This window comes from Budorcas taxicolor, chromosome 5 (genome assembly GCF_023091745.1).
Source record: "Budorcas taxicolor isolate Tak-1 chromosome 5, Takin1.1, whole genome shotgun sequence".
Taxonomy (NCBI): domain Eukaryota; kingdom Metazoa; phylum Chordata; class Mammalia; order Artiodactyla; family Bovidae; genus Budorcas; species Budorcas taxicolor.
Window position 1 is genome coordinate 19,222,140 of NC_068914.1, and position 24,825 is coordinate 19,246,964.

At 50.1% G+C, this 24,825-nt stretch overlaps 1 protein-coding gene across 1 annotated transcript in view; it reads left to right on the forward strand.

The window, feature by feature from the left end:
• Positions 1-22,390, forward strand: part of LRRC20 (leucine rich repeat containing 20) — a 74,271-nt gene extending 51,881 nt beyond the window's left edge. Inside the window, exon 5 of the mRNA XM_052640231.1 lies at positions 19,882-22,390. Coding sequence (XP_052496191.1) covers positions 19,882-20,036 — 155 coding nt within the window. The 3' untranslated portion in view covers positions 20,037-22,390. The remainder of the gene's footprint in view (positions 1-19,881) is intronic.
• Positions 22,391-24,825: the final 2,435 nt, after the last annotated feature.

The window sequence follows — 24,825 nt, forward strand, 5'->3', positions numbered from 1 at the left end:
CTTTCCAGATCACCAGGGTCTTGCCCTGAGCTCTTCATTCTCAGCCAGGCCCTCCTTGCTGGGCCCTTCCTCTGCTGCCTTTTGTTCTTCGAGGCATTCCTGATGTCTGCTGCTTTTCCAAACGGGGCAGTAACCAAGAAAGGGCTACTTGTTTGGGCTAATGTCAAGACCAGAGCTGGGTGGGTAGCTGCAGGCAGGCAGGTCAGGATAAGTATTGGCCATTGGCTTCCTCACTTCCTGACTGTATCTTTGAAAGACTTGCATCCCTTCTCTAAGCTTCTGCTTTCTTCTCCGCTTTCACGTGGTGGTTCTCCGACTCTCCCCAAACCCCTGCCCCAGAAGGTGGCTTTTCCTCAAGCAGGAGAGCAGGGTGAGTGGGCATCTCTGCTGGCCGTAGTATAAGAAATGACTCTCCCCAAAATGAGAAGTACAGGGTGACAGATCCCCTAATCTTCCCCCCTCCAGCAAGGCTGACAACATTCCTTAGCAGCAACAGCTCCCAGAACCTAGATCAGCTGTTTTGACTTATTCTTTTGTGTACATATCTCTTCCTTTCTACAGAGCGACAGTAATAACTCTGCACATGGAAGCATCTTGCAGTTTACCAAGAATGCTCATGTGCAGGCCCAAGACAAGAGGGTGATCATCCCATCTGATAGATGTAGAAACTGAGGCACTAAGATTCCCCCGGCCTTCATGGTCAAGGGTCTGCTGTACACCTGGCCAGGCAACACAGACTTCAGCCACTGGGCTGTGTTTCCCAGTCAGTTCCTGCTGCCCAGGCCTGGGGGACATGGGGAGACTGGGGAATGCCCCTGCCTCCAAGTTTTCCCCAAGTGCCCAGCGGCTCCTAGAGGTGCTTGGCGGATCGCAGGACTGCTCCACTGTGGGATGCCCTGGGCGTTCTCCCCGCACCAGGTGGAGAGAGGGGCACATGGAGGCAGTGGTGGCTCCTTGCCGGAATCTCCTCACTTCCACGTTCTACCTCTCTTCAGCCCACCCTAGTTACTTGGCTGGTTTCCTGATTCCCAGACCAGTGGAAGACCAGGCCACAGCCTTTGCAGCCCAGGTAGGAGGGAGGAGGGCTGTAATCACAGTGAAGTAGGTGAGGGCTACACACTCCTTCATTATGGAAATAGCTTTGTACTGTTCATTGGTTGTAGCCGATCTCCCGCAGGAGCTCATTGGGATAATTGTGGTAGGAACTTAGGATGTTTTCAGTGTGGCTTATTTTTCCCCTCAGAGCTCTCAGAGGGGATTGGAAGATTTTCAAAAAAAATGTTTTCTAAAGAAATAAATTGGAGGTGCATGAATCTCCTTAAAGCTTTAGTTTGTTAAGTGGAGAACAACCAGCTCTGAAACAAGCTCCAGGTGCATCTGAAGGGACCTCCTCAAAAGGTGCCTCTGGCCCAGCCTCAGGAAGGCCTGGAAGCTTCCAAGAGCAGTAGCATCATATTTTTAAAATTTTAATATTTTTTTCCGTTTATTTATTTGGCTGCGCCAGGTCTCACTCGCAGCACGCAGCATCTTCAGTCTTCATTGTAGTGTGTGGGATCTCCAGACAAGGTATGCTGAGACTTTAGTTGCAGCTTGTGAACTCTTAGTGGCAGCATGCAGGATCCAGTCCCCTGACCAGGGATCGAACCCAGGCCCCCCTGCACTGGGAGCATCGAGGCTTAGCACTGGACCACCAGGAAAGTCCCCAGCAGTGGCATCTTGTTTCTGAACAGTGCCACTGGCCGGCACTCTCTGGGCCGTGGTGCGGGGAGAGGCTCAGCTCAGGTCCATGGAGGGGAGAAGACACAGGGCCTCATCAGCGTATGCAGGCTGGGAGAGGCAGGGACACTGCCCTCTGCTTTCCGGTCCAGCTGCGGGTGGCGGGAGGATGCTCATCCTTGGTGCTCACTGGTAGCCGGAGGCCCTCAGGTCGAGGATCTGGGTGGCATGTGACGGCCTCATTGCTGCTGCCTCCTACGGACAGTCCTCTGGTTTGTGTGTGACTTGGCCTTCGAGTCCTGTCATCTCCAGAGCCAGCGTGAGTGCGGTGTCTGCATGCAGCCGACTTGCAGCTGGTTGGGAGCACAGTGCAGAGCAGGAATCCCAAAGGCTCGAAGGCTCTCTGAAATGGCTGACACTGAATAGGGCCAATTGTTCCGAATTGCCAGCTGTGACCCACTAGTAAGCTGTGAGACCAGCGTGTGCTGGATTTCCTCACCTGTGGCATGGTACACACCGCTTTGTGACTTTATTTCAGTTTTACTATATGCCTGCGTAAATATAGGTACTGGGTCATGATGTAAAATATATTTCTTTTTTTTTTTTTTTTTTGGCTACTCCACAAGGCTTTTGGGATCTTAGTTCCCTGACCAGGGATTAAACCCATGCCCCCCACAGTGGAAGCATGGAGTCTTAACCCCTGGACCCCCAGGGAAGTCCTAAAATGTATTTCTTGCTGTGAGTCACAATGAGAAAATAACAAAAGCTGCTTCTCTGAGTTGTCCCACAGCGACTTGGGGTCTGTGCTCAGCTGGCCTGGCTCCCGTCCCTCAACTACGCTACATTCTTCCCTCCTCCCATCTCCACCCGCATCTATGTCCATCTTGGTCACCACCACGGCATCCTCCTGGCGACTAGTTGTTGGGGTTGGTGTGAGGGTGGGCAGTGGGGCCTCTGCCGAGGGGATGATCTTAGCTCTCCTCTCACCTGAGTATGGAGCCAGGCAGATGCTAGGTTCAATGCTACCTGACTCTCTATCCCCACCCCGCCTCACCTCACACACCCTGCACGGCCTGAGCTCATAGTCCGGAAGTCCTGCCTCTGGTCTTTTCATTTTCTCTGCCTCTGTCCTAACCCCCCAAGTGCAGGTCCGGGCCTGGTGCAGATGAGCAGGAAGTGGTGCAAGTGACAGGACTCTGCCTCCCCCACTCGCTGGCTCCCAGCACACACACCGCAAGTGCCCCTATCCGGATGGGAGGCTTCCTGGGTCCTTGGAGACAAGCCTGCCAGGACCTGGTTGTTTTCTCCAGGCACTCCTGAGAGAGAGAAAGGGTTTGTAGCTTAGAGTGTTTATTCCAACAGCAGTGTATCACAGGTTTCTGGGATATGGGTTGGTCCTTGTATTTTCCAAACCCAAAAGAGGTATATGGAAACTTCTGAGTGTGTATAAACAAGACTGCTTGTGGGGAGAGAGTCTCTGCAGAGGTAGGGGCTTCAGAGATGAAGGAGATACAGATCCTGACCTCAAGCAGCTTGCAGACAGTAGGGGAGGTCTGAATGGAAGTGGAGAGTAAATTGCTAGATAAGACGTGGTCAGGCAACTTCCCTGGTGGTCTCGTGGTTATGACTCCACGCTTCGACGGCAGGGGGCATGAGTTCGATCCCTGGTTGGGAGCTAAGATCCTGCATGTCTTTCAGCACAGCCAGAAAAAGACCAGACGTGGTCAGAAGGGCTGAGGGTGGCCATCCAACTATCCTTGTGAGGTGGGGTTCACAAGAGAGGCCTGGGGAAGCTTCGGAGGTGGTGGAAGCATTTAGTCTGACTGTGAATGGTGACATGAGAAGAAGATGGGTCACTTATCCTATGAAAGCCAGGGAGTCAGTGCTTTATCCCAGCAGCTGTCATGGAGGGCTGGAAGGTGGGTGCTGAATCAGCGTTCATGCCTAAGAACTTGGAAGTACCTGATGCTACAGAGCAATTCAACATGTTCCTGGAACATATGGGGGCGAAGGGAAACCAAGTATTGAAGAACCTTCATTTTGCTAAATAGGAGACTGTTTTGGCTAAGCTAGAATTTCACTTTTTGTCACCCTCAGTTCACCGAATTTTTGTTTTATTTTGTTTTTTACCTGATGCAAGAGAGAGCAAGAGATCATAGGAAAAGAAAATCTTGTTAAGAATTTAACAAATAGAGCAATGGTACTTTTAAAAGTACAGATATCCTTGGCTTTTTGAAGGTTTGCTTTACACCTGTTTACTTCACTTTGATTTCACTAGTCAAAGAAATCTGAAAAGGATTTTCACTTTTATGAAAAACTAGGAAAAGAGCAAACAGCATTCAGCATTCATTTTGCAGCAAATGTTAATAGAGGAAGCTCCTATCCTGAGCAGGGAGAGTGGCCCCGCCAAGCTTCTTCCCAGAATCCCCACTCAGCATCAAGCCGCCGTTGCTTTGAACTGTGTCTGTGAGCATCTGTGCTTTATCTCCATTTATTTTGTGTGTCTTATAGTAAGTAAAAGTGAAAGTCGCTCAGTTGTGTCTGACTCTTTGCAACCCCATGGACTATGTAGTCCATGGAATTCTCCAGGCCAGAAAACTGGAGTGGATAACCTTTCCCTTCTCCAGGGGATCTTCCCAACCCAGGAATTGAACCTAGGTCTCCTGCATTGCAGATGGATTCTTTACCAGCTGAGCCACAGGGAAAGCCCAAGATTACTGGAGTGGGTAGCATCTCCCTTCTCCAGGGGGATCTTCCCGACCCAGGAAGCAAACCAGGGTCTCCTGCATTGCAGGCAGATTCTTTACCAACTGAGCTCTCAGGGAAACAAGATGTGTTCTAAGGTGATTGTTTCTTCACTTTATACCATTTCTGCTTACAAAAGCTTTTATGTGAACTTTCTGCTTTTGGATAGCGGGGCACATCTGTATCTGTATTACATAGAGATGCTTTTGGCTGCATTTGCTTAATTCTGTCCAATACAGTTTCACTTACTTTTGAGGCCAACAGTTCTCAGAGTCAGTGGGGGCAGGGGTGGTCCCAGGACCAGCAGCATCACCTTATAACTTGATAGAAATACATATTTTTAGGCCCCTCCCCAGACCTCCTCAATCAGAAACTGGGGGAGGGAAGTGGACAGCAAATGATTTTCTTTTCTTATTTTGACATTGCCATGTGGCTTGTGGGATCTCATTTCCCCGACCAGGGATTGAACACAGGCCATGGCAGTGAAAGTGTTAAATCCTAACCGCTAGACCACCACCTGATGTGAAGAGCTGACTTATTGGAAAAGACCCCAGTGCTGGGAAAGACTGAAAGCAGGAGGAGAAGGGGATGACAGAGGATGAGATGGTTAGATGGCATCACCAATTCAATTGACATGAGTTTGAGCAAGCTCAGGGAGTTGTTGAAGGACTCACAAAGAGTCAGACATGACTGAGCGCCTGAACAACAACAACAGACCACCAGGGAACTCCCTAGCAATTTATATGAATAATCACTGACCCTGCCTCCAAATGACGCAGATGCATGCCAAAGTTGGAGAACCCCTATCGAGACTCTGGCTTCTCCAAGTGTCACCCAGTGGCAGGGTGGGTATCCCCTGTTAGAAATTCAGGACCATGGACAGAGGAGCCTGGTGGGCTACATGGTTGTAAAGAGTCAGACATGACGGAGTGACTAACACTTTTTCTTGGGCGTGGCTCAGTGTTTAAAGAATCTGCCTGCAGTGCAAGAGATGTCGGAGACATGAGTTCAATCGAGTTCAATCCCTGGATCAGAAAGATCCCCTGGAGGAGGGCATGGCAACACACTCCAGGAGTCTTACCTGGAGAACTCCATGGACAGAGGAGCCTGGTAGGCTATAGTCCGTGGGGTCGCAAAGAGTAGGACATGACTTATTGGGACTGAGCGCACACAGGCTTCACCTCCAACGTCCTGAATCATAATCTGCGCCTGAGAAAGACACCCAGATGCTTTCTATGCACAGCAGGACCTTATTCCTGAAGTCCCCAGTGCCACCTCTGGGCAGCTGACTGTGCTTATTGGCCCTGCCATCCCCCCAAGCACAATGCTGCTTAAACCTCACGGAATTCCTCAGGGTACCCGCCACAAATCCCCATTTGGATTCCTCTGGAGCGCTTGTTAAAAAGGAAGACTCCTGGGTCTCCTCTCAGACCCACCACATCAGATTTTGTGCGGATGGGACCCCGGAATCTGCCTTTCTAACACGTGCCGTGGGCGAGGCAGTGGTGTATTGATTGAGAATCTCTGTGCAACTGATGTCTCTATCATTCTCTCCTTTCCTCACATCTATCCAGCTAGTGCCTAGTACAGCCCATTCTGCTTCCTGAATCATCTATTGCAACTGGTTCTTCCTTTCACACTTCACAACCCCCACCCCTGACTCGCAGTCTTCCATCATAGTTTATCTGGGCCATGGTTCCAGCCCTCAAACATAAGGTTTCCACAAAGTACAGGACCCTCATCCCCTGGGATACAAGGATGAGGGTGGGGGGCACCGTGGAGACTTGCGGGGAGCACTCCTGGCCCAAGGGGACACCTACACGCCTGCCATGGCCCTATGTATCTCTTGGGGCCCAGGCCCTCTGTCGCAGTAACTTCTCCCTTCTCTGGGAAGGTGGTGGCAGGAAGAGGCAGATTCCTGCAGGGAAGCACAGCTTCACTCTGGTCTCCATCAATAGAAGAGAGTCTCCAGAGTGTCCTCCCTTAGCCTAGGGCACAGGTGCCCACTAGGGCCTCAGGATCGCCCTCCCCCTGCATTGATGTCAGTATGCCAGCTTCACCCCATTTCACAGAATTAGTTGATCAGCATCACAGGAGCAGAGAGGCATAGCTTTATTTCACTCTGAGGCTCTACCAGGCTGCCCCTTAGTGGGAGGTTCTGCAGGCTCTGTTTGTTCTGGGAACTCTCGAGGGGGTGGGGAGATGAGCCACAAGCACTGAGTACCACGTGCTAAGTGAGAGGGCCACGTAGTGGCTGAGCAGGGAAGGGCTTCCTGGGGAGCAGGAGTGAGTGGGACCCAATCCTTTTGTTCCCAGCTTCTCTGTGCCTCTTGGGGGACAGAAGGCGACTTCTTTCATAAGAGTCCAGGAAATGGTTTTTAAATAGAGGAAACCCTAGAAAAGCAGAAGTGGAACTAATGTTCTATTTGATCTAAAAAAGATAAAATCGCACCGATTTCAAAATCTAACAGCCATGGCTGCTTGACACTGCTCTTCTGTAATTCTCCTATAATTTGCTCAGGCCTCTCTTCTGGATAGGAGGTGTTACCTTCACTTGACAGCTAAGAGACAGGCTCAGAGAGATTAAACAGCTTGCACAGGGGTGTGGTGGAGGCAGGATTTGAACCCAGGTCTTTGGCACTCCTGGGCTCACCTCTGGGTGTTCCAGAACTTGCCAGGTCTACATGTGATGGGAGTGGAGGGTGTGGGTGGCGCCCAGAGAAGCGTGTGCAGGTTCACTGATCTGGTAGCACCAGGACGCTGTTGGCCAGGTCACAGGGGGAGAGTTTTCTTACACTGGCCTTGCTCAGCCCTGGCATGATCCCTGTGGTGGCAGAGAAAGGAGCTCTCCCTGCAAGGAGACACACTACAAGGGCTTTTAGCTGGTATTTACAAGGAGCTAATTGGCAAGCACACTTCCTCTAGCTTCCTGCCTGCCAGAGAAGGCTGTTAATGTCTGCGTGTGCATGTGTGTGTGTGTGTGTGTTGTTAGCCGCTTGGTCGTGTTAGACTCTTCGCGACCCCATAGACTATGGCCTGCCAGGCTTCTCTGTCCTTGGAATTCTCCAGGCAAGAATACTGCAGTGGGGTGTCATTCCCTTCTCCAGAGGCTCTTTCTGACCCAGGCGTTGAACCTGGGTCTCCTGCATTGCAGGCGAATTCTTTACTCTCTGAGCCACCAGGGAAGCCCTGTTAACCCCTAAGACATGTCAAAGCAGAGAGGGTCTGGGAAGACAATGTCAAATCCCTGACACTATCCTCCTGCCCCTGGTTCTTGGGCTCTAAGCCTGTCTGAGGGGAAATGGAAAGAACCCTGGGCACTGAGTTTGAAATCCCCCCGCCCCCGAGCCTACAACAGTCTGAGCCTTGCCCTACCCCTTGCACCAAGCACTAAGTGTTACAGTGCCCAGGAGAAGAGAATTCACCCTCCAAGGTGGCAGCTGTCTGTGTGGCACAGTGGACTCATGCCCTCTGCCCAGTATGCCCTTGTCCAGCATCAGCAGAGTGCTGCTGCATACCCCACGAGCAGTGAGCAGTCAGTGCACGCTTCAATTGTGAAGCCATCATTAGACACAGTGTAGGAGTGCTTGCTGGCTGTGGAGCCTCTTGAGGGAGAAGCTGGGAGTAAACAAACAGTCTTCAACATCAATTAGACTTGGCCCCCAGATGTGGAAGGGAGGGAAGCTCTTGTTGCAGCTCCTGCCCACGTGTGTCTGCCTGGAGGGAATTAGCAAGCCAAGTCTCTGCCCAAATGGCATTCCCTGTGCCAACCAGTGAGTGGTAAAACCTTGATTACCCAGAACCTCCAATTATCCAGGATGCTCGTGATGCTCTGATGGTAGCACACAAGAGAAGAGCAAGAAAAGTTCTCTGACATTTGCTTCAGTTCAGTTCAGTTGCTCAGTCGTGTCCAACTCTTTGTGACCCCATGAATCGCAGCATGCCAGGCCTCCCTGTCCATCACCAATTCCCGGAGTTCACTCAAATTCATGTCCATCGAGTCAGTGATGCCATCCAGCCATCTCATCCTCCGTCGTCCCCTTTTCCTCCTGCCTCCAATCCCTCCCAGCATCAGAGTCTTTTCCAATGAGTCAACTCTTTGCATGAGGTGGCCAAAGTATTGGAGTTTCAGCTTTAGCATCAGTCATTCCAAAGAATACCCAGGACTGATCTCTTTTAGAATGGACTGGTTGGATCTCCTTGCAGTCCAAGGGACCCTCAAGACTCTTCTCCAACACCACACTTCAAAACCATCAATTCTTCGGTGCTCAGCTTTCTTCACAGTCCAACTCTCACATCTATACATGACCACTGGAAAAACCATAGCCTTGACTAGACGGACCTTTGTTGGCAAAGTAATGTCTCTGCTTTTGAATATGCTCTCTAGGTTGGTCATAACTTTTCCTCCAAGGAGTAAGCGTCTTTTAATTTCATGGCTGCAATCACCATCTGCAGTGATTTTGGAGCCAAAAAAAAATAAAGTCTGACCCTGTTTCCACTGTTTCCCCATCTGTTTGCCATGAAGTGATGGGACTAGATGCCATGATCTTCATTTTCTGAATGTTGAGCTTTAAGCCAACTTTTTCACTCTCTTTCACTTTCATCAAGAGGCTTTTAAGTTCCTTTCACTTTCTGCCATAAGGGTGGTGTCATCTGGTTAAAACAAAGCAATTCCATGCTGCCTTAGACAAGCCAGTCTAAGAGACGGGCTGTCCCTGTCTCTGTCCAGAGTTCTGGATAGCAGCCCAAATGCTCTGACTCAGAACTCAGCCTTGCAAGGATCTTATTCAGGGAGTAAGAGGCTCCCAGGGGCACAGACACAGATTTAGGTATTGGAGAAATGTTCATTCACCAGCTGTTTTTTGATTGAGCAGCATGCTCTGTGCTAGGCACTGTGCTGGAGATGGAGATGGACAAAGCACACTCCCTGTTCTTGCGGGGCTCGTGGCATGTCAGCTACCCTGGCTGATACTTAGTGACTGTTTACTTCACATCTGGATCTTCTCTAAGCAATTTCAAGTGTGCTTTGGTTTAATGTGGGCAACAGCCTCATGTTGTTGTTGCTTAGTTGCTAGTTCATGTCTGACTCTTTGCAACCCCATGGACCACAGCACGCCAGTCTCCTCTGTTCTTCATTGTCTCCCGGAGTTTGCTCAACTTCATGTCCGTCGAATCAGCGATGCTATTTAACCATTTCATCCTCTTCTGCACCCTTCTCCTTTTGCCTTCAATTTTTCCCTTACGAGGCAGGTACTATTATTCTCCCCAGGTGAGGAAACCAAAGCTCAGGGAAGTTAAGCAACTTGGCCAAGGTCATGTTGCCTGGACAAAACCAGGATCCCAGCCCAGACAGTCTCTCCAGAACCCCAGCTGTTGAGGACAGTGCTTTGCATAAGAAGAGGGACTATAGCTGGAGGGAGATTGAAAGCCACAGGGAAACTATGGCTGAAGCACAGAACTTTGGTTGGAGGAAAATTCTCTTGGGGTGGAGAGAACAGGGGTAAGGTAATGAGGCAGGATTTCCTAAGCCGTGAGTTCAGGCAATCAGCCTGACTCTTGGCGGCTCCACCCCACACAGTGGAGCAGATGGAAGCGCTAGACGGATGTTTTCACCAGATTCTCTCATTAAGCCTCACCGGGAAGACCAGTGGTACTCAAACTAGCTCTGCATTCAAATCACCTGGGAGATTTCAAAATACCTGTGTCCCAGCCATACCCGATGCCAGTTAAGTCAGAATCTCTGATGGAGGGTTTGGGGCTTGATGATTTTTTTTTTAAAGCTCCCCAATGATTCCAATGTGCAGGCAAGGTAGAATCACTGAGCTAAACCGGAACCTTCCAACAACAAACATTCCATCCCTCAAGAAACTATAACCGCCTTCCTTCTCCCTATGTCAGTTGTGTGTGTGCACACATGTGCGTGCTTAGCTACATCAGGATGAGAAGAGCAATCAGCCCAGCCATGAGAGCTGACAGTTGGCTGGGAAGGTGACAGAGGTGAGCTCTGTGGACTTGCCTCTTGGCCTGTTTTACCCCTGACCCTACGGGACCCTGGGCATGGTGCTCTGCTGGCCCACAAACCACCCCCCCTGATTTCCTTGTCACACACCTAGCGTTTTCATTTATAAATGAACCAAAGGCAACTGAGAACATGTAGATAGCAAAACTGTGGGCCAGTTCCCAAAGTTCAGGTTTATTCCAAAGAATCATAGTGTAATTAGACAGGAATGGGCCTGAGCTCTGGCACCTTGTGCTCGGGAGCCTGTGGTCCTGCCTGGGTGGGCTGCTTGACTTGGCTCCCCAGTACTGGACATGCTCACTCAAGTTCAATGACCTCACCGTGATAGCTTGAAATTGACCATGGTAGGAATATTTATACCTTGAAAAAATGGGCAAATTCTGGGAATTCCCTGGTGGTCCAGTGGTTAGCACTCAGGGCTTTTGCTGCTGGGGGCCTGGGTTCAATCCCTGGTCAGGGAACGAAGATCCCACTGTGTGTTAGTCTCTCAGTTGTGTCTGACTCTTTGAGACTCCATGGACTGTATGTGGCCTGCCAGGCTCCTCTGTCCATGGAATTCTCCAGGCAAGAACACTGGAGTGGGTTGCCATCCCACTGTGTAGTACAACCAAAAAAAAAAGAAAAGAAAAAAGAAAACCTTAGCAAATTCCGCAGACCAGGGATGTTTCCCTCCAGGAAGTGGAGTGTTAAACCTTAGCCAGCACATCACTGACTTGTTATTGCCCTCCCTCCCCTCCCACTTGCTCTCCACCACCACCTTTAACTCATTTTGTTTTCTAGAAGCTGGTTTCCCTGGTGAGGCCCTCCCTTACTCATTCCCACCTAGTGCTTATCTTAAGAGCGTTTCTTCTTATTTTTCCAATTTATAAAGAAGGTCTGATTTCGCTGACAATGATCCTAAGTCTGAGCAGCAAGAGTTGTAAAATTGGTAGCAGTAAGTTTAGGTTCTGAGCATGGAGAGGATTTACAAAGGACCCACAAAGGAGTCATTCACACGTCCGCCCCAACCCAGGAGAAGAGCTTTCAGGAGGCCATTCCTTTTCTATCCCACATGTCCTTTACCCCTCACTTCCAGACTCTTGGTGTATGCACAGTACATGAGGCGGCTCTTGTCCTCCATCCTCCAGCTGCAAGGGAGGGACTGGCAGACACTTAATGGGAGGCCACAGCAAAACTGCCATTGTTTCCTGAGGCCCTCCCAGTACTTCTAACTGAAACAGTTGGAGGAGCAGAGGGGTTGGGGTGGGCCAGTGCAGGGACTCCAGTGGGGAGGGGGAGGGATACAGGAGAGCAAAAGGGGAAATCTGCCCTGGAAGACAAATTGCCAGGCTTGGGCCAGGCAATCTGAGTTACTTACTTGGCTGTCTCCAGAGCAGCCAGAAATAGGACTATGTTATTTGTTTTTAATTTCTTGTTTATTTATTTTGGACACAGTTTCCGGCATGCGGAATCCTAGTTCCCTGACCAGGGGTCGAACCCACGCCCCCTTCACTGGGAACAGTCTTGACCACCAGCTCCAGGGAAGTCCCAGCCGCGTCATTTCTGAGGAGAATCGTTATGGCCTGGCTTTGACTGCATATCACATCTGGGCTGGAGAGTGCCTCTGGCAGGCAGCCGCACTAGAAGCCCACGGGCCCACCTTGCTGGCCAGCCTGCGATGAGGAGGAGGGAGAGGGAATCGCAGTGGGGCTTTTCTCCTTTGTTTTCTTTCCCCGGAAACTTGCCCTTAGGGAAACATAGTGTCTCCAGGTTCATTGGTGGATTCCTTAGAACACTGTGCTCCCCATCCTCTTGATGGGGTGCCTGCCATGCTCTCTGCACCTTCTTGGGGAGCACTGTCTGGTCCCTTCTGGGGGCCTCTGTAGCCTCATGAGGCAGAGGACCGTTTAAAGATGAGAGGTTGGGGTTCAGAGAGGTTAGGGGCCCACCTGAGGTTGTGCAACTCCAAGTGGCAGATCTGAGGTCAGGGCCCGAATCTCTGCCGCGTCCTCTCCCCGAGATGGCCTCTCTTCACCAGAGGACCTGGAACCGCCCGCACACGGCCTGCCCTGCGGGACTCGGCCTGCAGGACTGTCGCGTGCATGCAGTGTCGCCTGTGCTGCCTGAGCGCAGGGGCAGCTTCAGCTTTCTCCCTGTGCCGCGCCCGCCCCACCGCCACCCAGGGCTCAGCCCAGTGCTCCGTGGGGTGGAGGAGACTCAGTCACGGCCCCCACCCGGTCTTCTGAAAGGACAGCCCTGGCTGTGAGTGTACCCCAAGAGCCTCCTTGTTACAGGCACGATTCTCCATCCCACCAGTTTACCATAGTTTGCCTGCTTGTGTCCTGTGGCATTTCAAATGGGGCCGGAAGCTCGGTATCCTTGATCGTAGTTGTTGCAGGCTCCAGGCACCAGGAGCTGTGTCAGGGCTGAGGTATGGGGACGGCTCTGGCTGCCAGGCCAGCCTGGATTCTCAAGCATGAATGTGTCTGCGGGCGCCCCCCCACCCCGGGGAGACTAAGATAGCCCCCATGTGCTGCCCACCAGCCTAAAGCCCAGGACTGGGGCGCTGCCCCTGCATCTTTACCCAGCATCCCAGGTCCCACTGAAGGAGGCATCAGGCTCCCTACTCACTGCTCGGGATTCCTTGGGGATTGAGGCAGAGATGCTGAAAAAATCCTGAAAATTCAGGCATTCTGGCTGGAAGGGTTATCTTCTGAATCAGGAGCGAGACTGCCAGCTATGTGTAAGTGTTGCTTACAGTGTTGATCCAGCCTGGGCAGCCCACAGGGCACCATGATTTGTGTCTAAGCTGCCAAGAACACTGGTGGACTGGGGCCCTAGGTCACCAGGCTGGGGAGCCTCTGATCCCAATTCTAGAAGGGACCAGAGGGGCTCAGCTGCACCCAAAGTGGGAATCAGAAGTCCCACTGGCCTCCGCTATGACTTATGGAGCTCACTCAGTAACACTCGCCACTTCCCTGGGCCCAGACTCCTCCTTTCGGCATCCTTTTAGACCAGAAGCGCCACACATATGAAGAATCATGCTGTGGAGGGATCATTTTTATCATCTTGTGTCTAGCTTGTGCCCCTGGCATGAAACAAGTTTGCCAGTCAATAGTGCCAATGATTAGTGAAGAGAATTCAAGCTAACCTTGGAGAAGTAATTTTCTCTAAATACTGTCCATTCTGATGCTGCTATTATTGATTATTTTAAGCTTCCACAGACATAAGCAGGAGTCTGGGAGGGCTGTCTGCAGTGGAAAGAGGGTTGGAGTCATCTCTCATTTTCTGGAATAATAAACGCTGGAGACAACCTGAATGTCTTTAACAGTAGAAACCTGAGCCAAAGTGTGATCGCTCCGTTCTTTGGACCACCAAGTGGCCATAGTACTGTCACTGACTTGTAACCTGAAAGGATGTTTACAGTATGTCATCAAGAAAAGCTATGTTACGGCATAGTATCTAGGAGGCCATTTTTGAAACATAGTTGTGAACAAGCATACGTACACACACAAACGTGTAAAAAAGTTGGTAAGGCCATATACCTCACATTAAGTAATTGGTTCTACATGGTGAAACATGGATGATTTTATTTCTGCTCATCAATATCTTCTCATTTTCCAAATTGGATTATTGTGCTAAAGAACTAGTAACCTATCACAACCTTGGCCCACACAGGCCTGGCCCTGACTAGCAAAAGTGCCCAGAGTGGGTCAGGTCAGAGGAAGGGTCCCAACTCTGGAAAGTACTGAAGTTAGAGTTGTTTAATCCTATGGTGTTGATGGTGGGTCTACCGTGTGCCCAGGCAAGTTGGTTTTAACTAGGAACTTATGATCTAGTTTAGGAGGTAAAACGTTCAGTCATTTATTTGTTCATTCATGCATCCAACAAATAGCTATTGAGCACCTGTGGGCACTGTGCCAGCCAGGTACTGTACTTAGAGCATGAACATAGTCCCAGAGTGTGATGTAAGGTGTGTTCTCCTATAAAGTGGTACAGGAGTTTGGATGGGGACCAGAGAGAGTGACAGAGGAGGGGGCCTTTGAGCTGGAATATGAGGATCCACAAGACTCAGTGAATGGGGATGAGGGTATGCCCCATGGGAGGGGTAGGCTGGGGCTCTTCTTCCTCTCCAGGTGTGCCAAAGTCCGAAGATCTGGCTTCTGTTAGCAGCATGATACCAATGTACCATGTAGCCCTAGGGAGCTTATGTAACCTCTCTAAGCCTCAGTTTTACCACCCACAAAATGCAGATCATTTCATATCCTCCCCTTCACCCTCTAGCCGCGTCCCTTTCTTCTTAGGATGCTTGAAGACTGAATGTTCTCCTTTGTGCTTTATCCAGAAACTCTCCATTTGCCTCTTGGGCTTATTGTTTGCTAGCTTGGCTAGGCCAGTTGTTGATTCTGCCAGCTTTAACACAGTCTGTTGGCCCCATTACTTATTCCTCTAAGCTGCTGAAATGACCTTCATGGTTAAATCAGGGGAAAGAGATACAGTTAATCCCATGGCATCACTCTCCTCCAGCAGAGCCATTTGGAGAACACCGAAGACTCTGAAGAGGCCAACTCCGTGGGTAGTACTTGGAAATGACAGGCTGAGAACTCAGGGAGCGCTGAAAACTCAGGGAGCGCTGCTCTCTCTAGGCCTGGAGTCACGGAGATTTGCTGTAACACTGGGCTGCAGCAGGTCTTCATGCCATGCCCAGCAAACCTTGGCAGGGGCATCACAGGGAGACCCTCCTCCCCATCTCAGGCGCACTGGCCACTTTGCAATCCGCAGGCCTCCCTAGCTATAGGATGGAGGAGTCATATAGTTCAGAGAGAGAAAAGTCCTTAGCAACCCCTAGTTCTTGCTTGAAGGCAGGCCACAGTGAACAGACATCACTTAGGGCATGGTAGACAATGGGGAACCTGATTAGATACTGAGAGTGAAACTTTCTGGCTCAACCAACTTAGCAGAATTCTTGCTAACACTGAACATGACCGATGAACACTGAAATCCAAAAGTCAGGCCTAGTTGAAAAATCCAAGGGAGCTAGAGCGGAGTCAGAGAATCATTGCCAGCATAGAGAATCTATGGTTCAGTTTCCTTACCTGCCAAATGGGTCACTATGAAGGACCATCTAGTGCAGGGCCTCAAATATCAGTTCCCAGAATCAGCCTCTTTTCTGGGGCCCATTTTATTAATAACAATGTGTTAACCTCCCTGGGCCTTGATTATCTCCTGTGTCACCTGGGATATAATGGTAAATACTCTTTGAAATGACCTGAGTTTTTTAAAAAATTAATTAATTTTAATTGGAGGATAACTTCTTTACAGTATTGTGGTGATTATTGCTATACATCGACGTGAATCATCCATGAGTGTACGTGTCTCCCCATCCTGAATGTCCCCCCCACCTCCCTCCCCACCCCATCCTTCTGTATTGTCCTAGAGCGCCAGCTTTGAGTGCCCTGCTTCATGCCTCGAACTTGTACTGATGACCTGACTCTTAAAAGAAAAATTATTTATTTCTTTGTTATTGGCTGCTCCAGATCTTTCGTTGCTGTGTGCGGGCTTTCGCTAATTGTGGTGAGCGGGGGCAGCTCTTCCTTGCAGTGCGTGAGCTTCTCATTACAGTGGCTTCTCTTGTTGCAGAGCGCAGGCTCTAGGGTGGGGGGGGCTCAGTAGTTGCAGCTCGGGGGCACAAGCTTCTCATTGCAGTGGTGTCTCTTGTTGCAGAGCGCAGGCTCTAGGGTGGAGGGCTCAGTAGTTGTGGCTGGGGGGCTCTAGAGCACAAGCTCAGTAGTTTTGGCGCATGGGGCTTAGTTGCTCCAAGGCATATGGAATCTTCCTGGACCAGAGATGGAACCTGTGTCCCCTGCCTTGACAGGCAGATTCTTATCCACTGTGCCGTGCCACCAGGGCGGTCCATGAACTGACTTCTTAAGAGCCCAAGGCAAGAGGATTTTCTCATCTGGGCCATCAGGGGCAGAGGAGGTGATATCTGTCCCGCATACCCAGCTGCTGGGTGTGCTGTCGGCCATGACTGTTACAAAGCTGGTGTGCTAATACAGAGAAGGGGAAGCTTCTAAGTCATTAGTCCCTCTCTTCCCAGCCATTGTTGGTAGGGCACTTGGGAGCTCACTGTACATGAAGAGAGACAAGGAATTCCACAGGCAGCCCCTTCCTTTGGCTCCCACTCCTGCACCCCCCTCCCCCACCCAGTAAGGAGCATAGAGGATCAGGCTGCTAGCAGCTGGGTAATGTGACATTAGCATGCGGATGTGCTCCAGAGAAAGCAGAAGCTGAGTGGGCATTGATAGCAGTTGATCTTGCTTTTTCTCCACTCCCAGGAACAGCATCTGCTTACAACCTAGTGATCTGGAAACGCCTTATCTCTGCTTCTTTCCCTAACTGAGCCTCCATGTTTGCCTTGGGCTCTGGGTCCCTCCCCATCACCTCCTTCATGGCTCCTGTCCTCTCATTTGTCATGTAGGTTCCTGTCGGTCAAATGGAGCCCCCCTGGCAGCCCTCTAGCCAGTCTTGCTTAGGACCCAGCTCCCAGCCATGACCCACCCTAGTAACTCCCTGCCAGCTGCCCAGAACATGTTTTTGTGCCCACCATGTCTACATGCCACCAATGGTGTTTGGCCCCAGGGATTCAAGGACAAAGAAAAGACTCTACTCTTAGGAGGTTAAGAATTTCTCCTGCCTCCAGCACTAGACCCTTGGTCTAATTGATAGAGCCAGTCCCCAGGGAGCTCAGAGCCAGTCACCCCAAGGTACTGGAGGGAGAGCAAACTCCTGTGACCTGTGATCAGTGATGTTTGACGTTACTGTCACAAAAAGATTGTGACTTGCTGAAGGCTCAGATGATGGGGAACATTTTTTTTAGCAATAAATATTTTAAAATTAAGGTACGTGTATATATTTTTAGACATAATGCAATTGCATATTTAATAGACTACAGGGTAAGGTAACAACTTTTATATGCACTGGGAAACCAGAATATTCAGATGACTCCCTTTGTTGAGATATTCACTTTGTTGCAGTGGGCTAGAACCAAACCCGCAGTGTCTCTGAGGAATGACCGCACAGATATTCTCTTTAATCCTTAAACAACTGTGTGAGGTATATACTGTTATTGTCCTGATATCAAGTTCATTTTATTATTTTTTAATTAAAGTATAGTTTTAGGTATATAGTGAAGTGACTCAGCTATACATGTGTACTTTTTTCAGGTTTCTTCAGTTCACTTCAGTTCATTTCACTTCAGTCGCTCAGTCGTGTCCGACTCTTTGCAACCCCATGAATCGCAGCACGCCAGGCCTCCCTGTCTATCACCATCTCCCGGAGTTCACTCGGACTCATGTCCGTCGAGTCAGTGATCCCATCCAGCCATCTCATCCTCCGTCGTCCCCTTCTCCTCCTGCCCCCAATCCCTCCCAGCATCAGAGTCTTTTCCAATGAGTCAACTCTTCGCATGAGGTGGCCAAAGTACTGGAGTTTCAGCTTCAGCATCATTCCCTCTAAAGAAATCCCAGGGCTGATCTCCTTTAGGATGGACTGGTTGGATTTCCTTGCAGTCCAAGGGACTCTCAAGAGTCTTCTCCAACACCACAGTTCAAAAGCATCAACTCTTCGGTGCTCTGCCTTCTTCACAGTCCAACTCTCACATCCATACATGACTACTGGAAAAACCATAGCCTTAACTAGATGGACCTTAGTCAGCAAAGTAAGGTCTCTGCTTTTGAATATACTATCTAGGTTGGTCATAACTTTTCTTCCAAGGAGTAAGCGTCTTTTAATTTCATGGCTGCAATCACCATCTGCAGTGATTTTGGAGCCCCCAAAAATAAAGTCTGACACTGTTTCCACTGTTTCCCCATCTATTTCCCATGAAGCGATGGGACCCACATAGATTATTACAAGATATTGAGCTTAGCTCCCTATGCTATATAGTAAATCCTTGTTATTTTTTTTATATATAGTGGTGTGGATCTGTTAATCCCATACTCCTAACTTATTGCTCCTCTACTCTGCCTTGGGATTCCCAGGTGGCTTGGTGGTAAAGAATCCAGTGCCAGTGCAGGAGACACAGGAGACTAGGGTTCAATCCCTGGGTCAGGAAGATTCCCCTGGAGAAGGAAATGGCTACCCACTCTGGTATTCTTGACTGGAAAATCCCATGGACAGAGGACCCTGGTGGGCTACAGTTCATGGGGTTGCAAAGTCGAACACGACTGAGCGCGCACACACACACCCTGCCTTTCCCCTGGGATAACCATGAATGTGCTTTATACGTCTGTGAGGCTGTTTCTGTTTTGTAAATAACTTAATTTGTATTAGATTTTAGATTCCACACATAAATGATACATGGTATTTGTCTGTTTCTCTCTGACTTACTTCACTCAGTAGATTATTCTTTAGGTCCCTCTGTGTTGCTACAAATGACATTATTTCATTGTTTTTTCATGGCTGAGTAGTATTCCATCATGTCACACACGACCTCTTTATCTGTTCTTCTGTTGATGGACACTTAGGTCGCGTCCATGTCCTGGCTATTGTAAATAGTGCTACTCTGAACATTACGGTACATGCATCTTTTCAAAGTAGAGTTTCTGTCTTTTCCATATATATGACATGAAATGTAGTAATTTGCTTTAGGCACACAGCTGTTATGTGGCTGACCTGGGACTTGAACCAGAGACTGAGGGATCCTAAAGTTTAGGTGTGAGGAACTGTAAATGTACCAAGTTTTAGTATAGCTGTAAAGAAAATGTGATAAAATTAACAATTTTAAAATGTACAGTTCAGTGGCATTTGATCCATTGACACTGCTCTGCAACTGTCAGCTCTATCTAGTTCCAAAATACTTTCTCGCCCCAAAGGAGGCCCTGCACCCATTAAGCAGCCCCTCTCCAATCCTTCCTCCCCCAGTCCCTGGCAACCACTAATGTACTTTCCGTCCCTGTGGTTTTGCCTCTTCTGGACATTTCATAAGAGTAGAGTCATGTACTCTGTGATCTCTTACGTCTGGCTTCTTTCATTCAGCAAACATTTTTCAGGCTCATCTATGTTGTAGCCTGTGTCAAGCTAATATTCTGTGGTTTGTCTATCCATTTTGTTTATCCATTCATCATTGGTGGACACTGGCTATTGTGAATAGTGCTGCTGTGAACACATGTACACAAGTATTTTGAGTACCTATTAGCAATTCGGTGAGTTCCACTCAGGAGTGGCATGGCTGGGATAAGTGGTAATCCTGTTTAATAGGATGCTTTTCCTGCCTGTGGTTGTATCTCCCTGGTGGATCCCAGTGGCCCCTCACAAGGGGCTGGCCAGGCACTGAGCCCACATACAGTGAGTGAATCCATCATCCTTCTTCTCTGCCCACGTGTCCCCAACCCCCTAACCTGTCTCTTTCTCCCTGACAGATGTGCCCGTGGAGAAGCTGGCTGCCATGCCTGCCTTGCACCTCATCAACCTGCGCTTCAACCCGCTGAACACCGAGGTGCGCGTCATCGCCCCACCGCTCATCAAGTTCGACATGCTCATGTCTCCAGAGGGCGCCCGGGCCCCCCCACCCTAGGCCTGCCTCCTCATGCCCACCCAGCAAGGGACAGAGGCCACCTGGCCTGGCGCCCTAGGGGAGGGAGTCCCATGGGCCTGTGTGAGGCCAAGCTTGGGGGGCTGGGGGCGGGCGGGCTGAGTAGCGCGTGGTGGGAGGGTGCGGCGGTCCCGGATAGATAGCGCAGAGCAGTAGTGGGCCCTGGAGTACCTGGATGGAGGCGGCAAGGAGGGGCTTGGAGCCCAGACTCCCCGCACTCACAGCTTCTGTGCAAACCTGGGCAGGTCCTCTGAGCCTTACAATATGAGAAAAGGGGCAATGGCAGGGGCTTTTGCCTCCTTTTGGCTCCTTGAAGGCTTCTGGCAGAACACATACCTCCAAGTTACCTTCAAGTCATCAGTACCTTCTGGGCCCATGGATGAGCATTGCTGCGCACTTTCCGGGCCCTTGTGGGTTTGAGGCCTTGTTTCTAGTGCTGAGAGCCAGCAGCTGCCCTGAGAGTGACGGAAGACAACCTCCATCTGTTTATTGTTTCCTGAGGACCGACCTGGATGAGGCCCTCCACTGTGCCCCGTCCTCAGCCCTCTGGGCCCCTGGATTGGCGCAAACCAGAACTAGGAGTCACGGGAAAGCTGCAGAGAGAGTGTGGCCCAGCGCTGTGGCACGGCTGAGAATGTTTGTGTAGGGGCCCAAGGACCTGCAGGGGCATATCAAGTAGGCTCTGTGCTTCCTCATGACTAAGAAATCAGTGGGGCTGGAAGTCCAGACTGCTCCATCCCTCCTCCGTGGTGACCAGGTTTGCCTGACATCAGTCCTGCTGCAGGAACAGCGACCCAGAGAGCAACACAGCCCTTTGCACCTGTGCCACCAACACAGCCGCCCTCAGACAGTTGGCTGACTGCCTTGTCTTTGGTCCACGTTGGAGCAGAAGGCACCATGGACCACTGGATTTGTGACCAGCCAGTTCCCAGGCTGCCACCACCCAGAGCCCTGATGACCTAGTCATCTCTAGGCCCTTGATCTGGAGTCTAGGGTGTGGCCAGGTAATTGTGTGACCACCCATCTCTGTTTGCCCAGGACTGAGGGGTTTCCTGGGACGTGGGACTTTCAGTGCTAACGCTGGGACAGCACCTGGCAAATGGGCAACTGGTCCCTCCATGGGGCCTGGGGCTCTGGCTTCCTGACCACACCTGTGGTTTGGACAACTGCTGACCCCGTGATCCCCAGATATATCTACCTCCCACCTTCTCATCTGTGGAGCTAGCAGACTCAGAGCCCAGAACCCACCTGGCCTGGTCTACAGGAGACAGCGGAAGCCTCAGGACTTGCAGCAAGCCAGACTACCCAGATCCTACATCTGTGGACTAGTGGCCCTCTTCCTGTCCTGAGGTTAGGCTGTTCAGAGCTCAGACCACTGCTCAGAGCACTAACTCTTTCTCAGAATGCTCCCAGGCCCACTCCCCTTCCCCGGCTCCACGGCCTGCCCCTGCCCAGACCTTCGGTCTCGGCAAGAGGCTGACTGGTTGGGCCACTGTTGGCCCATTGCTGAGTGATCAGTGTTTGCTCTGCTCATCTTCCAAGGCCTGGTTGGTGAAGCTCTGGGGGAAAGTGTTTTCAGGTTGAGGAGGCTGAAATGGGATCTTCTAGGGCTTTGGAGTTCAGCCGTGGATGGTGGGGACAAGTGAGCAAGCCTGCAGTCCAGCCCAGGCTGGTTGGGATACCCTAGACTGTGTCCTGGAGTGGGGTTTTCCTTGTCAAAGAAGGGGTGCACTTTTCCGATATGGAGGAAGACACTGTACGGCCAGAGCCTTGCAGCTCTAGTGTGGTCTGTGGGGATGCCTGCAGAGTTGGCATCCATGGGAGCTCAATAGAAATGCAGAATCCCAGGCCCCATTCTAGACTTCTGGAACCAGAAACTGCATTTCAGAAGATCGCCGGCTGATTCCCACAAGCAGGGGCCTGGGGCGATCCTGGGGACATTCTCAGAGTAGAGGGTGAAGGTTCTGGGCTCTCCCTCTGCTCCACTGGTGGAGTCTGAGTCTGCTTATGCCCCCCTAAACCCGCCCCCAGAGACCCTGGGCCCCTTTGATCTTTCCAGAGGCTGCGTGGTGCTCCCAGTAAAGGGACTGACCCAAAGCCGCCAGGAGAGGAGAGCTGGCTTTGCTTGGCCTTCCTGGGTAACCTCTGCTGCTTCCCCAGGTCGTCACCTAAGGCCCTTAGACAGGGTGGCTTCTGGAAGCTGTTTTCTACTCTGCTTGGAGAGTTTGCCCATGCCTGCTGGGAAAGCTTGGGCAGTCAGAGAAGGCCCCAAATCAAAGCCCACTGTGTGAGTGAGCCCTTTGCTTCAGTCTGCAATAAAGAATGCGTTGGTTTCATCTGCCTGTTGGTGTTTGATTCATTCTCATGGCACAGATCTCACGTGGCCTGGGTGGTGACCCCATTCACCGGCAAAGAGGAGGGGCTGCCCCTTTGATTGAAATTATGGGGTAAAGCAGCTTGCGGCTTGGAATATTCACAGTGGGCGGAGGCACAGGCAGGCAGAGTTGATGCCTGCCCTGACACTGTGTGGCTGCAGAGGTCTAAACATCAGTCTGGGGGACCTGGTACCTGCAGAAGGATGAAGGGGCCCACTGTGCCCCTCTTGCCATTTCTCCCTGACTGGTGCCAGAAATTATACCCTTAGTGGTTCATTTCTTAGGGTCCAGAGTTCTGAAGGAGGGGTCTCAGGACCAGCCAGGAAGCTGGTTAGAGATCTCAGCCCAGCTCCACAGCTACAGAATCAGATGCTCTGGAGGTGGAGCCCAGCATTCCACTTTAATAATCTTTAACTCCAGGTGTTCTGATGCACGTGAGAAACTGCCCCTGGGTTCAAGGTTTAAGACAGTTTTTGTTTTCTAAATCTGGGAGATCAGCCTGAGTTTGCCTTGAGTTTTGGGCCAGCCTTGCCATCACTTTTGTTTAACAAACACATATAGAGCTTAGTGCACACCAGGCAGTGTCTAAGCATGTTATGGATATTAACTCATTTAATCTACCTAACAACCGCAGCGCGTTCTGTGCATTGGACAAATTCCTTTCCTCTCTCTGGACCCTGTCTGCTGTCTGTAAAGAGAAGGGGCTGTAAGGAGATCCCCAAGGGACTTTCTAGAACTCTGTCTGTGGTTCTGGGGGCTTCACTATAGCTGTGTCTTTTGGACCAGCCTGGACTCAGGCTGCCACTCACCCCACCCCAAAGGTCAAACAGAAGACTCCCCCGACTCTGTTGCTTCTTGCTGAATGCTGGCTCACCAAAAATATCACAGGCTGAGAGCTGTTGGTCAGACAGAGCCGAGACAGCTCTTCTCCGGGTCAGGGAGATCTTTACCATGCCTTCCCAGCGTGCCAGCGTAGGGAGGGCACAGTCACGAGAAGGAGATTTCCGAGTCTGGTTTCAGGTGGGGCTTTCTGTGCAGGGAAGGATGCCTTGACTAGGACAGCATAAAGATCGTGACAGAGTTTAGGATCAGTGGACACAACAAGGAGACGTTTTGAGGTGAGGGGTTCAAAGAGTCTTAAATGTAAGCTCTTAAAGACGTAAATGTAAGGTCAGAAACTATAAAACTCTTAGAGGAAAACATAGGCAGAACACTCGATGACAAAGCAATATCTTCTCTGACCCACCTCCTAGAGTAATAGAAATAAAAACAAAAACAAGTGGTACCTAATTAAACTTAAAAGCTTTTGCACAGTAAAGGAAACTACAAACAAGGTGAAAAGACAACCCTCAGAATGGGAGAGACTGACAAAGAATTAATTTCCAAAATATACAAGCAGCTCATACAACTCAATGCCAGAAAAACAAACAACCTAATCAAAAAGTGGGAAAGAGACCTAAACACATTTCTCCAAAGAAGACATACAGATGGCTAACAAACACATGAAAAGATCCTCAATGTCACTCATTAGAGAAATGCAAATCAAAACTACAATGAGATGTCACCCTGCACCAGTCAGAATGGCCATCATCAAAAAGTCTACAAACAATAAATGCTGGAGAGGGTGTGGAGAAAAGGAAACCCTCTTGCCTTGCTGGTGGGAATGTAAATTGATGCAAGTCAATATAAATTGATACAGCCACTATGGAAGACAGTATGGAGATTCCTTAAAAAACTAGGAATAAAATCACCATATGACCCAGCAATCCCACTCCTAGACATATACTCTGAGAAAACCATAATTGAAAAAGACACATGTACCCCAACATTCATTGCAGTGCTATTTACAATAGCTAGGACATGAAAGCGACATAGATGTCCATCAACAGATGAATGGATAAAGAAGCTGTGGTACATATACACAATGGAATATTACTCAGCCATAAAAGGGAACGCATTTGAGTCTGTTCTAATGAGGTGGACAAACCTAGAGCCTATTACACAGAGTAAAGCAAGTCAGTAACTACCATATGTTCTCGCATATATATGGAATCTAGAAAGTTGGTACTGGTCACTTCATTTTCAGGGCAGCAATGATGAAGTCATTTTCAGGACAGCAATGGAGAAACAGACATAGGAAGCAGACCTAAGGACACGGGGAGGGGAGGAGGAAGAGGGTGAGATGTACGGAGAGAGAAACATGGAAATTTACAATACCATATGCAAAGTAGATAGCCAGCAGGAGTTTTCTGTATGACTCAGGGAATTCAAACAGGGGCTCTGTGACAGTCTAGAAGGGTGGAGTGGGGAGGGAGATGGATGGGGAGGGAGATGGGAGGTTTGGGAGGGACAGGACATGGGTGTACCTATGGCTGATTCTTGTTGATGAATGACAG